Below are 12,375 nucleotides of genomic sequence, written 5' to 3'. Positions count from 1 at the left end.
GCCCGCTGGTTGGGGACCGCTGGTGTAAATGGGTGGGCTTGAAGGCTGTTTCTCTGACTGTATATTAATGCAAGGTCCCATATGCGCTCCCAAAAGACTCCATGGCACTCTTGCAGGCAATAGTTGGAAATTTCTCTGGTGTTCATCTGACCAGTAACCAAAACACGTTGCTGGCTGTGAACATACCTGTTCCATTTATTTTATTTTTATTTATTGAGATACAGCGCAGAATGGGTCCTTCTGGCTCTTTGAGCCACACTGCCCAGCAGCCCCCGATTTAACCCTAGCCTAATAGTGTTTGTAGGAGTTTGCTTTGTAAAGTGGATTGTTAAGTTTATTGTCATAGGCATATGTACAGTAGAAATGCCACTGAAAATAGCTATTTGCAGCTGCACGGTTCATTACAAGATGAGGACAACCATAAGCTAGGGTAAACTTAAATTATATGTAACTTGCATGTTTCTCATGCTATGGCTCCAATGGACTCAGCTGACAGCTGAGCACCTTGGGACTTATAATCTCTGGAGGCTGATATAGGAATGCAAGGTTTATGAAATGGCAAATTATATTGAACTTAACCAAGTAAAATTGACTTTTGAGAAATAACAAATTACTTTCAACATGTATTATAAGTTAAGAAAATGGTAATAGAATCCTTATTACTATTCAACTATGTGGAACCATTAAAGAGTTAAGTTCAAAGGTTTGGTTCAGTAATGGAACTGTAATCCCATTGAACTAGCTAATATTTAGCTACCATCTGTGTAGGTGTATGGGCTATGATGGTAATGCCCTTACATTTTCATTAAACATTGCATCCCATCAAGATCTTTGCGTAGATTCTGAAAGTGTTAGAAAAGCCGTAGAAATCAGGAAGCTGTGTTGGGATCATACAAATTGAATCATTATCCTAAATCAGTGGAGGCTATCTTAGTGTAAAATAAGGAGAAAATTCTCTATCCTGGATGCTAATCATTAACTGCAGTCGGAACTAAGATTGATATAGTTGTGGATTTGGAGGAATTGAAGGATGTGAGGATTGTGCAGGAACACGGTATTATGATAAAAGACTAACAAGGACCTTGAATGGTGGGGCTGAGCAAAGGGCCCAGATAGCTTACTTTTCCTATTTCTTGTACTCTTCTAATAGGGGACTGGGGAAATTCTCTTAGGAGATGTGATCCTTGCATTTTTAATAGCACTTTTATCACTATTCCTCTAGTGGCAGTTCTGTCACAAAGTGAAGATGCTGATTTTAAATATTAATGACTTTTCAAGTTTATTTTTGGATTGCTGTGCAGATTCCATTGCCAGGCAGTACTATGAGACAGAAATAGAAAGTCCATGTTCATTGGATGTTAGAAATAACTCATAGTAACATTTGATCGAGACATGAATCCTAAATAAATGAGCTCAGTTTATAAAAATGATTTTTAAAAAGAAAAATGTAGTGTCTTTCTGTGGTATTATTACATTCTCTTAAAAGAAAATATGTTTGAATTTTTTTTCCTGAGTAAATGAGGCTTCTTGGAGCTTCACTGGGCTCATTTTAGTTTAATTTAATCAACACCTCCCAAATCAGTGACTTCCACTGCCATGAAGGACAAGAGCTGCAGGTGCACAAGTTTTCTACACGGGTTCCTCTTCCTGTCACATCTTGATGTGACTTGGAAATGTATCACTACTGTAGCTAAATGTTAGAGCTCTCTGCACACCAGCCAGAAGGACCACAGCTGTCAGTTAAGGTGCTTCACCGCCACCTTCTCAAGGGCGATAGTGGCCTTGTCAGTGATGCCTGCATCATTTAAGCTATAAATAAATCTTCATTTCTCCACCCATTTTTGGGCTTGCTGATCCCAAATTTCTCTAATGAGATATAGTCCTACTGCTGCACAGTCCCTCTTGTTTGAGTTTTGTGCTCCATGCATATAAATGACAAAAAGATTTTAATTTGTATTACTACATTTTCAGAAAATCTCAGAGCATATTACTACGTGCTACATGAAGGGCTTCTGAGGTGTGATGTTAGGAAATGAGGGAGTCGATTTTTTTCCACAGTGAGTTCCAACAAAGAACAAGCTAACGACCAGAGGGTTTGTTTCAATGATGGCATTTTGAGTATAAACATTTTCTAGCTAGTAGACCTACTTGTTTTATATTTAAATATTTCAATGTTTTTATTTTTGTACATTTACCAGGGAGAGTAGAAAGGGTCATGGTTTAATGTTTCATCTGAAAGGTTACACATCCAACAACACAGCACTTACTCGGTGGAGTGCCAGCATAGATTTAACCAGCCTCCACTCCATTGACTTCATCTACACTTCCTGTTGCCTCGGGACAGCAACCAGCATAATTAAGGACCCCTCCCCTCCCAGCCTGGTCATTCTCATGTTCTCCCCAATCACTGCCCCCCCCCCCCACCCCCCAAATTGAACAGAGGATGCAACAGCTTGAGAACATGTCCTACCAGGCTTAAGGATTGTTTCTATCCTACTGACTTGAACAGACCTGCTATAAGATAAAATTAACTCTTGATCTCTTTCTATCTTGTCATCAAAAAATAGAGCATTATGGCACAGTACAGCGCTTTTGGTTCACAATGTTATACTGACCTTTTAACCTACTTCAAGGTCAATCTAACTTTTCCCACCCACATAGCCCTCCTTTTTTTTTCCATTCATGTGCTTTTCCAAAAGTTTCTTAATTGCCCCTAATGTATCTGCCTCTACCACCACCCCTGGAATCGTGTTCCGTAGTGTCACCACTCTGTGTGGGTGTGTGTATATATATACACACACACACACACACACACACCCACCCACCTCGGATGGCCTCCTATACTTTCCTCCAGTCACCTTAAAATTATGTCCTCCCATATTAGCCGTTTCAGCCCTATGGGAAAAGGTGTTGGCTGTCCGCTCTGTCTATGCCTCATCGTGCCATGGCTGTCCTGACCTTTATTCTTTGTTTACCTGCACTGCATGTTGTTGATAATATTTTCTCAATTCTGCTTTTTTTTTTGGCTTTTGAGCTTGTGTATGGAATGCTCTGTCTGGATGGCATCCAAATAAAAGTTTACCAATGTATCTTGGTACATGTGACAGTAATAAACCAATTACCTCAAGTCTCTGGTGTGGGACCCAAGCCATTGACCCTGTAATTCAGAAGTGAGTATGCTTCCCACAAACCACAACTGCTGCCATAAAAATGTAAGTGAGCGTCAACAAATCGTGTTTTTTTTCCCTCCAATCAATCCTGAGGATGTAAACCCGGCACAACTGCATAGTACCTGCAGCATAGGATCAGGCTCTTTGGCCTGCAGTGCCTGTGCCAATCATGATGCCAGATTAAAGTAATCACTTCTGCCTGCACGTAATTCATATCCCATCATTGCTTGCATATCTTTGTGCCTATCTGAACATCTCTTGAATGCCACTACTTCCTCTACCATCCCTTGTAGCGTATTTCAGGCATCCAGCTGAATGAGAGTGCATGTGTGTGTGTGTGTGTGTTGCCCTGCTCATCCCATTTTAAACTTGCCCCTCTTGGAAAGCTATGCCTGCTGGTATTCGACGTCACTACCTTAGGTAAACGACTGGCTACCTATCCTATCAGTACCTCTTGTAATGTTATAATCTATCAAGTCTTCTCTCAGCTTCTGACGCACCAGGGAAAACGAGCCAAGTTTGTTCCACCTCTTTTTTTTTGCTCATACTCTCTGATCCAGGCAGCATCCTGGTAAACTTTCTGCATCCTCTCCAAATCTTCCACATCTGAATCCTCATACTGTTTTATCTTTCAGTCTGCTGATGCTCAGGCATCAAGCCCCGTTTCATTACTCAAGGAGCGGAACGTTGTTGGTTACAAGTGCAGCTTCTGTTTCGAAGTCCACCCAACGCCCAGAGCTATATCGAACCACCTTCGCAAGCACGTTGCATTTGGCGAATCTCTGGATAATGTCCACACTGGTGAAGAGGTGAGTTTTATTGTTGGAAGCTTTGTGCCAGCTTTTCAAATGGGTCCCTATACATGTCATTACAAAGGCCTTGCTATCCGGCTTGGATTGCAGTGTGATTGTGCAGTGTGCATGCCATTGTTGTGTACTATAAAACTGATAATGTTTCTTTCTATTTATGTTTTGGAACCTTCGTACTATTTATCAAAACTGATCTGTTCTGCCAACAGAAACCTGACTTCTACTGGGCCTGTGCATCTGTGCCATAGTGAAGGGTCCCACCTTGCCCCTTGGCTATACACTGCTGAGTCATCCTTCAGACAAAGGCCCAAACAAAGACTGGTGATCGGTGGAAATTAACCCATAAATCAACTGATAGGCAGGCAGATGGTGCACTCTTTTGAGAGCAGCCAGACTGACTGAACCAGATCCCTTTCTACTCACATGATTCTATTGCCTGTGAGTTTTCTTCCTTTGGGGAAAGTAGGTCTTACACACCACACATGTGCAACATCGGAACAAGACCTGGCCTTTCATTTCCTTGGGCCTTCTCTGCCATTCAGTGAGATCACGGCTGATCTGCATATACCCATCTTTCCCTATTAAAATCTTTGGGTAAGAGAAACCTATCAATATCAGGTTTTAAAATTCGGCTGCCTTTTGTGGAAAAGAGTTTTGCTTTTTTTGCTATCTTTTATGAGCAGGAGTATCTGATGATTTTGTGAAAGTCCAGGTGGCAATGATTTACTAATTCTCTCAAGTCCAAGAGGGATTAGTTCCTCTACACTCTCCAAATTTGGATTAAATTACTTATAACCTTCTAAATTCCAAATATATATTCTAACTTGTCTTCCTCTCCTTAATCTTAGGAGGTATTTGATTCCTAGAGAGGATGCAATGTTTGTAAGCATGAATTGTAGAGACCAGTCCAAAGTGGTTCTTCAATAAAAATGCAGTTTCTGGATGGATGTAGACTAATTAAGTGAGATAGAAATAGGAAGAAACATTCAGGAAAGGGTGATATCATCCAGTTTGGTCACCAAAATGGAGAAGCAGAATTTTTTTTCAGAGGGTGAGGGGATCAGTAAATCTAATATTCAGAGTGAGTGTTGAGGGGGAGAGAGATGTGTATCCCTGAAGGTGAATTACAGAAAATTAACCTGCAAATACAAAGAGCAAATTTTTGCAAGGGATTAGTAAGGAAATTTTGCTGAAGTTACTACAAGGCTTTCAGACCACATCTGGAGTACTGAGTCCAGATTTTGTTTTGACACCCATGGAAAGAAGTACCTGGTGCTTCTGCAGTTGTAGATTCACTAGATTGATTCCTGGGATGAGAGAATTGTCCGGGGCTTGGAATTGATGGACATACCCTTCTAAACTCTAATGAATCCTATTGGAATTTTGCAGGGTCAACAGATTATTTGAGTCTGGAATTGGGGGACAGAGCTGCAGAATCGGGATCAGCCACTTGATGCTGAGATGAAAGGAGTTTTTTCACTCAGTGAATTTGAATTTTTGCCTTGGAAACTGGATCTTTCCTTGTCCTTGAGACCTCAATAGACTTTTTGGACCCTGGTTAGAGAGCACTATGGGTATAGGCAGAAAAATAGACTTGAGTCGCAGGATTGGCCGTGATCTCATTTGAATGGCAGAGCAGCCTCGATGGTCTGAATGGTCTAAATGTCTTATGCCCTAATGTTGTTCTTCCCACTAGAACACAGATGGAGAAACTACTTCCGTATCATCAGCAGAAAAATTGTCAGAGACTTTGCCAGGGGGAGTACACGAGCCGCAGAGCTTGGAGGTGGAGGAGGATGTCACTGGTGTGGACGCCACCCTTGGTGGATACCCGTGCAGTCAGTGTGATCGGATTCTAATGTCCTTGCAGGGTTTGCGTTCCCATGAGAGGAGTCACACCGCTTCTGCACTGTTCAGCCGCGAAGGCAAGCATCACTGCCAGTATTGTTTGTTCGCCACTGCTTTCCGGCAGAAGTGAGTACATATTCAGGCTCTCTATTTAACTATAATTGTGTACAGTGCAATTGGCCCATAGGGCTCACAAGGTGCAAGTTGCTGAGAGTCAACAGACCCAGTGATTCTGACTGCTGAATGGATGAAAGCATTAGGTCAAGGCAGAAATATCACAGCTACTCAGCAGTTAGATAAAGAGGGCCAGAATGCACTATGAATCAGAAGCTGAGAGAAACCTTGTACGTTTGTATATCAGAGACTGAATCGTCCTAGATATGACAATCCAATCATTATTTACTTGACACTGGCTTTTAAACAACCCACTCAGCCAACTTTCTAATATTGCTGACTTGCTTCATCTGTTAAGTCAGCTTCTCCCATGTTGTTGTCCCTTTTTTTTTGTACCTAATCCTCCTAACGGCTGTTGGATATGATGAGGAGTTTAAGTCTATGCATTCCTGCTCATAATTTGTAAACAGTCAGTGTGCCTTTATCTGCCTTTTAGAGGCTCTTGGATAGGTGCATGAATGTGTAGAGACTGTAGAGGTATGGCCACGTGCGTGCAGTAGGAATGAGGTGTTATTAATTCTACACAATATTGTGGGTCGAAGAGTCTGTTCCTGTGCTGTTCTATTCTATCTATGTCAACCTAACACTCCAACTCTTGCGTTCTCTAGTTCTAGCTTTTTAAATACCTCTGAATTTAACAACTACACTGCCTGTAACTGTCCCCTCCAAGAGCTACCTCTTTGGCCATGCTCTACCTGCCCTAATACCTCGTTTTACTTTTGGATAAAGCTGTTACAAGGTGCTTTTAGGCTTCTTGCTGCACTTAAATTGTGAGAAAGATCCTTTATTTGCTAAATCAATTTAATAGGCTTCATTTGAGATAGACTTGTATTATTAATCCTTTTTATGGGCTAAGGTATCCAAAGGCCTTCAGAGCTAGTGTAGAATCCCAAATGCTTTCACTGCTCTATGAAATGCAACAGCCAATTTCTACAGAGCAGTGGCTGGCCAAAAGGGAGTGCAATGGAACTGAAGGACATAGATAGACAAGTGCATCATTCGTTGAAAGCAGTGTCACAGATAGACAGGGTAGTGAAAGGCATTTAGCCCACTGGCCTTCCCTCAGTTGAGGCATTAAGTACAGGAGGTGGGAAACTGTGTTACAGTTGTGCAAGTAGTTGGCGTACTGTGTACTGCTGTGTCGCCCACTTACAGTAAAGATGTGGTTAAACTTGAAAGGGTGCTGGAAAGGTTTGCAAGGATGTTACCAAGACTAGGGAGCCTGAGTTGTAGGGAGAGGTTAGTCAGGCTAAGTCTTTATTCCTTGGAATGTAGGAGAATGGAGGTCATAGATAAAATGAGCAAGTCTTTCCTCCAGGGAATGGGAGACCAAAACTTGGGGGCATAGATTTAGGATGAGAGGGAAAAGGTTTAAAAGGGACCGTAGGGGCAACTTTTTCATGCAGAGGGTGGTAAGTTAATGGGATGAACTGCCAGAGGGAGTGGTTGAGGCAGGTATGATAGTATCATTTAAAAAGCACTTAGTAGGCCGGCTGGTGGCGCAACAACATCGGTTCCGGACCCGGGTTTGAAACTAGTCGGGTTCGCTCCCAAGTATGCTTTCCGTCCATGCCGGGTTGAGTGTCAAGATTGCAACTCGACCTCGTAAAATAAGGGAAAAATACTGCAAAAATGTCTGTGTGAGGAGTGGCGTGCCACACAGTTTCTCTCTTGTTCCGCGCCTTATAAAAGCCATGAAAAAGACATCATCACAGACGCACGCACACGCAGACGCGCACGCACGCAGGCACACGCCAAAAAAAAAAGCACTTAGATGGGTACATCGAGTGATGGGGCATAGAGGGATATGGGTCGAGCACAGGAAATTGGGACTAGCTGGTTGGGCACTGTGGTTGGCATGGGCTCATTGAGCTGAAGGGTCTATATCTTTACTGTGTTGCTCTATTACTCTAAGATCGCACAAGTTGTATTGTATTAATACCTAGATTTTTTTTTTGTGATGTTGATAATTTCCACATCCTTTCTTTAAATTGGTGCCACGAGATCTCTTGCATCCACGTGAGCAGGGGGATAAGACATTTGTTTAATGTCTTATTGACAGATCTTACCTTCAACGCTGCAGTAGTTCCCACACGGGAGACTCTGGATTTTGTGTTCAAGTCTCTGAAGAGAGGTTTCTGACTCAGTAGGTGCTCACTGACCTACAGTTGGTTCCCTTCCAACATTAGCAGAAATTTAGGTGATCACTTTGGAGGCAGAGATACCTAATCACTAGAAACTGAAGAGCTTAATTTGCTGCAATGTGGGTATCTGTGAATAGTCAGTTGTTCAGCAAATATTATAGAGGCCATTTTATTTTCCTTGTGTATCATGGTCCAGGCTGCCTTTACAGATTCCATTTTGAAGCTCATGTTTCATATACAGCACAGAATAGGCTCTTCCAGCCCTTACAACCATGATGTCCAACAATCCCACTATTTAATCCTAACCTAATCATGGGTCAATTTACAATGACCAATTAACCTACCAACTGTTACACCTTTGAACTATGAGAGGAAACTGGAGCACCCGGAGGTCACAGGGAAAACAAGCAAACTCCTTACAGGCAATGACAGAGTACACAAAAAAAAAACAAAGAGATTGTGATAAAACTTTGGGGGGAAATTAAGGCATTTCTTAGACTACAACTGGAACAATGTGTCTGATTCTGGTCACAAACTACAACAAGATATGAGGATCCAAGAATAGGTTTGCTAGGTGGGCTCAAGGGATGAGGGGTTTCACCTGCAAGGTTAGACTGGATGAACAGGGAACGTTGTGAAGAGATTTGATTGATGCAGACAAAAACATCACAGGGTCATTGAGAGAAACACTTTTCCCTTGAGTGCATGCTTCAGGGATCTAGGTCGACACAGATTCAGGAGTGATGCAAGGAAAAGCTCTTCCACTCCACGTGGCTGTGATTTGGAATGTACACCGTGAAAGTCTAGAGGTTGCAAATTATATTCTGGATTTCCAAGAGAATTGAATGAATATTTGAGGGTTTAAAAATAGTTTTGTCGGTCAATGGTGAAAAGGGAGAGAGAGAACTGACCGGGTTATTTTACAACATTTTATTTATTTTAAAAATAAATAGTATTGGACTTGCGGGGCTTCTCATGGGCTGCACCATTTCTAGAGAGCCAAACAGGTTTTTACTAGTTTCATGGTTATCAGTACTGATTCAAGCTGACTTTCCATATTTAACTAACTGATTTTCAGATCTATCATGGTGATATGGAAATTAGCTCCTGTCTTCTCTCGTCATTAGTCAAATTTACTTGCTGAGTAGCTCAAATTATTCTGCTGCCATTTCCACAGTGAAGAATTGTGTTGAAGTGACTCCAAACATCAAATGTATTGAGAGCACACAAGAACAGATTTAGTGCCCTACTTGTGCAAATCCAGTTTGATTTAAACAATGTGGTACTGCCTCTGAGCCAAAGGATGGTTCCGGTTTCACCCCAGAGACCTAACATTGCTAAGCTCGGCTGCTGGTTTGAGGGAGTCTGAAGTGGCACAGTAGCATAGTGGTTAGCACAATGCTTTACCTGGAGACCCGGGGTTAATTCCCATTGCAGGCCTGTAAGGAGTTTGTATGTTCTTCCCGTGACCACGTGGGTTTCCTCTGGGTGCTCCAGTTTCCGCCCGCAGTCCAGATACATACTGGTTGTTAGGTTAATTGATCATTGCAAACTGTTGCATGATTAGGCTAGGATTAAATTGGGGGCTGCTGGGAGTTGCAGCCAGTAGGGCCTATTCCACATTGCATCTCAATAAAAAACAAAATTTGTAGGGTGACCCTTTCATATGAAATTCACTTCATCACCTCAAGTAGACTCAAAGTCTCGCACAGAAACACCATGGGGCGGGTGATGGAGCTGCCACCTCCCTGCTCCAGAGACCTGGGTTCAGTCCTAACCACCAGTGTCCTCTGTGTGGAATTTGAATGTCTTTCCTGTGACTGCATGGGTTTCCTCTGAATGCTCCTGCTTTTCTCCGGCATCCCAGAAATGTATGGGTTGTAAGTTGCAACCAGTCTGCAGATATGTGGAAGAGTCTGGGGAAAAGTTGATGGAAATGCGAGAAGAAACTAAGCCAGGGTAGAAATGAAGTTCGTATTTTGGAAAAGGGTGCTTAATGGTCAGCACATCTTGATGGGGGCTTAATGGTCAGCACATCCTGCTTCCATGGTTGCAGAAGCATAATAAGGCTCTTGCTCTTGTCCTGGATATTACTAATCCATTAAGGATGTGATTGCACTGGAGTGGGTGTAGAAGAGACTATCCAGGATGTTGTCTGAATCGAAGGAACTTAGCTGTATGGAGAGGTAGGATAGGCTGGGTTTGTTTCCCGTCAAAGCAGAGAAGGCTGAAGGGTGACCTGACCAGAGAGAGGTACAATTACGAGAGGCATGGGTAAGAATCATTTTCCTTTGGTGGGGGCATGTAAAATAAAAGGGTTTAGGTTTAAGGAAAGATGGTGGAGGTTTCAAGGGGATCAGCGTATGCAATTGATCTGGAACAGTGCCAGAGGTAGCAGAGAAGGTTACAGTCACAATATTAAAGGAGCATCTGGATAGTCACCTGAATTGTTATGGCATAGAAAGGTACCAATGCAGACAAATGGGATTTGTGCAGACATGTACAGTGTTCAGCATGCACAGGATGGGCTGAAGGGTCCAGTTATGCTCCGGCATTCCTAACCCTCCTTTGAAGGAGAGTGCTTCCACAAACAGCAAAGAAACAACACCTAGATCGTATCACTTTCACTGTTGATTTTGATAGCCAGTGAAAAACTCATTCTAGGTAGTAATTTGTTGTTGAGCTAAGTTAAAAGCATAAAACAAGGGAAATTTGTAAGGCTCTGAGACTGACTGTTTTGGTCTTTAAAAGAGTCAGCATGCCCTGAGGGAATGAGTGGCCTCATTTTGTGCCCTGTCACTACTTAATGCCTTTCTACAAGTAGATTCCTGAACTTTGTACAAACCCACATTTCCTGTAAGATTCCTCAGGGGCCACATACTTTTGGAGTTCTTGGGACCGGGAAAGATACCTTCCAGGTAGAGGGAAAATTCTATAATAATCTAATTCCTGCTTGAAGGTGAAAAATGACTCTTTGCAGCCATGTGATAATGAGTGGTGATGATTAATCCCAACACACATTTCTGGCACAGTGCATGTGCTAGGACTAATCATTGCCATTTCTTCCTCTTCCCAGCTCCCTCTCGGTGGAAGCTGAGTTTATTGTCACAGAGGAGGAGCTTGGGTGGGTGGCATGTGTTATAATCTCAGCAGCATGCTGAGTGGTGCCATTTCATCTTCCCCACTCACCTCACCAACGCTTTCAATGCTAATCTCAGTCCTCCGTAACTGTCTCTGTCTCTATCCTATACTTGAATTGCTCTATTTTGGTCTTGAGCAGTTACTTTGGTGCCAATGGTTGGTTAACCAAGGTGGAAAATGCATTCTTTAGCATTTACTGTTCTGTTCAGATTCTACTCAGTCCCTTACTTTAATTTTCCAGCTTGGAACGCCACATGCAAAATCAGCACGGACACCAGAAGCCGTTCAGATGCAAACTTTGCTCATTTAAGACTTCCTTTATAAGTGGACTGAAGAGCCATATTCAGAGAGCCCATGCTGGTAGGCTGGTATCTTAATGGATACGCTATATTGTTGAGTTCAGTTCCGTTTGAGATGATTAATTTATGCAAATAAGTAGCTGATTATTGCTGTAAAATGATTGGCTTTTAAATTTTGAGAATGCTGCAGAGTATGATGGTGAATGAAGTGTGTTTTGCATGTAATATGGTGTGCTGTACTGCTATTCAATGTGTGTAATTGAGAATAGATGCCGGCAATAGGCCAGATGTATAATTTCCAGATTTCCAAATGAGCTTCAATAACCTGGCATGTCAAAGACTGAAGATCAGAGTGTGTAGAGTCAGGAAACAAGCAGCAGACATTAGATCATTGAAAGATTTAAAAAATTCTTTTCCTGAGATCATACACATTCCAGATGAGCAACACATGACTGTGGATTAATATTTTAATTCCATCTCCAGCTGCTCATCGATGTACTTGCCTTGGAGATAAACGAAGTTCAGATTCACTGAGTTAATTCCTGGACAGGGGTGGCAAACCTTTGGCACGTGCAAAAATTTTATGGCACATGAAATTCAGTGCCTCAATTCTTAAAACCCTATCCATAATAATAAAAAAAAGACACAATGATTATCTTTACTGCCAAACAAAAGAGCGAATGTTTTTTTACGACCCAAGAGCAGTGAAATGTTTTCACAGGAAACGTCTCACACTTGTTTGGCACCAGCTAAACCGTTGCAAGAACAGGTGATATTGGCTGATATATTT

The 12,375-nt window shown here is 42.2% G+C and overlaps 1 protein-coding gene across 6 annotated transcripts in view; it reads left to right on the top strand.

The window, feature by feature from the left end:
- znf462 (zinc finger protein 462) overlaps positions 1–12,375 on the top strand; it is a 123,206-nt gene that overhangs the window by 94,783 nt on the left and 16,048 nt on the right. For all 6 annotated transcript variants that reach the window (XM_072258042.1, XM_072258046.1, XM_072258041.1 and 3 more), the window contains 3 exons: positions 3,806–3,979; positions 5,850–5,953; positions 11,528–11,646. In XM_072258042.1, the coding sequence (XP_072114143.1) occupies positions 3,806–3,979; positions 5,850–5,953; positions 11,528–11,646 (397 nt within the window). The remainder of the gene's footprint in view (positions 1–3,805; positions 3,980–5,849; positions 5,954–11,527; positions 11,647–12,375) is intronic.

This window comes from Mobula birostris, chromosome 5 (genome assembly GCF_030028105.1).
Source record: "Mobula birostris isolate sMobBir1 chromosome 5, sMobBir1.hap1, whole genome shotgun sequence".
NCBI lineage: Eukaryota > Metazoa > Chordata > Chondrichthyes > Myliobatiformes > Myliobatidae > Mobula > Mobula birostris.
The sequence above is the reverse complement of the archived record's forward strand: the minus strand, read 5'-3'. Positions and strand labels throughout refer to the sequence as shown.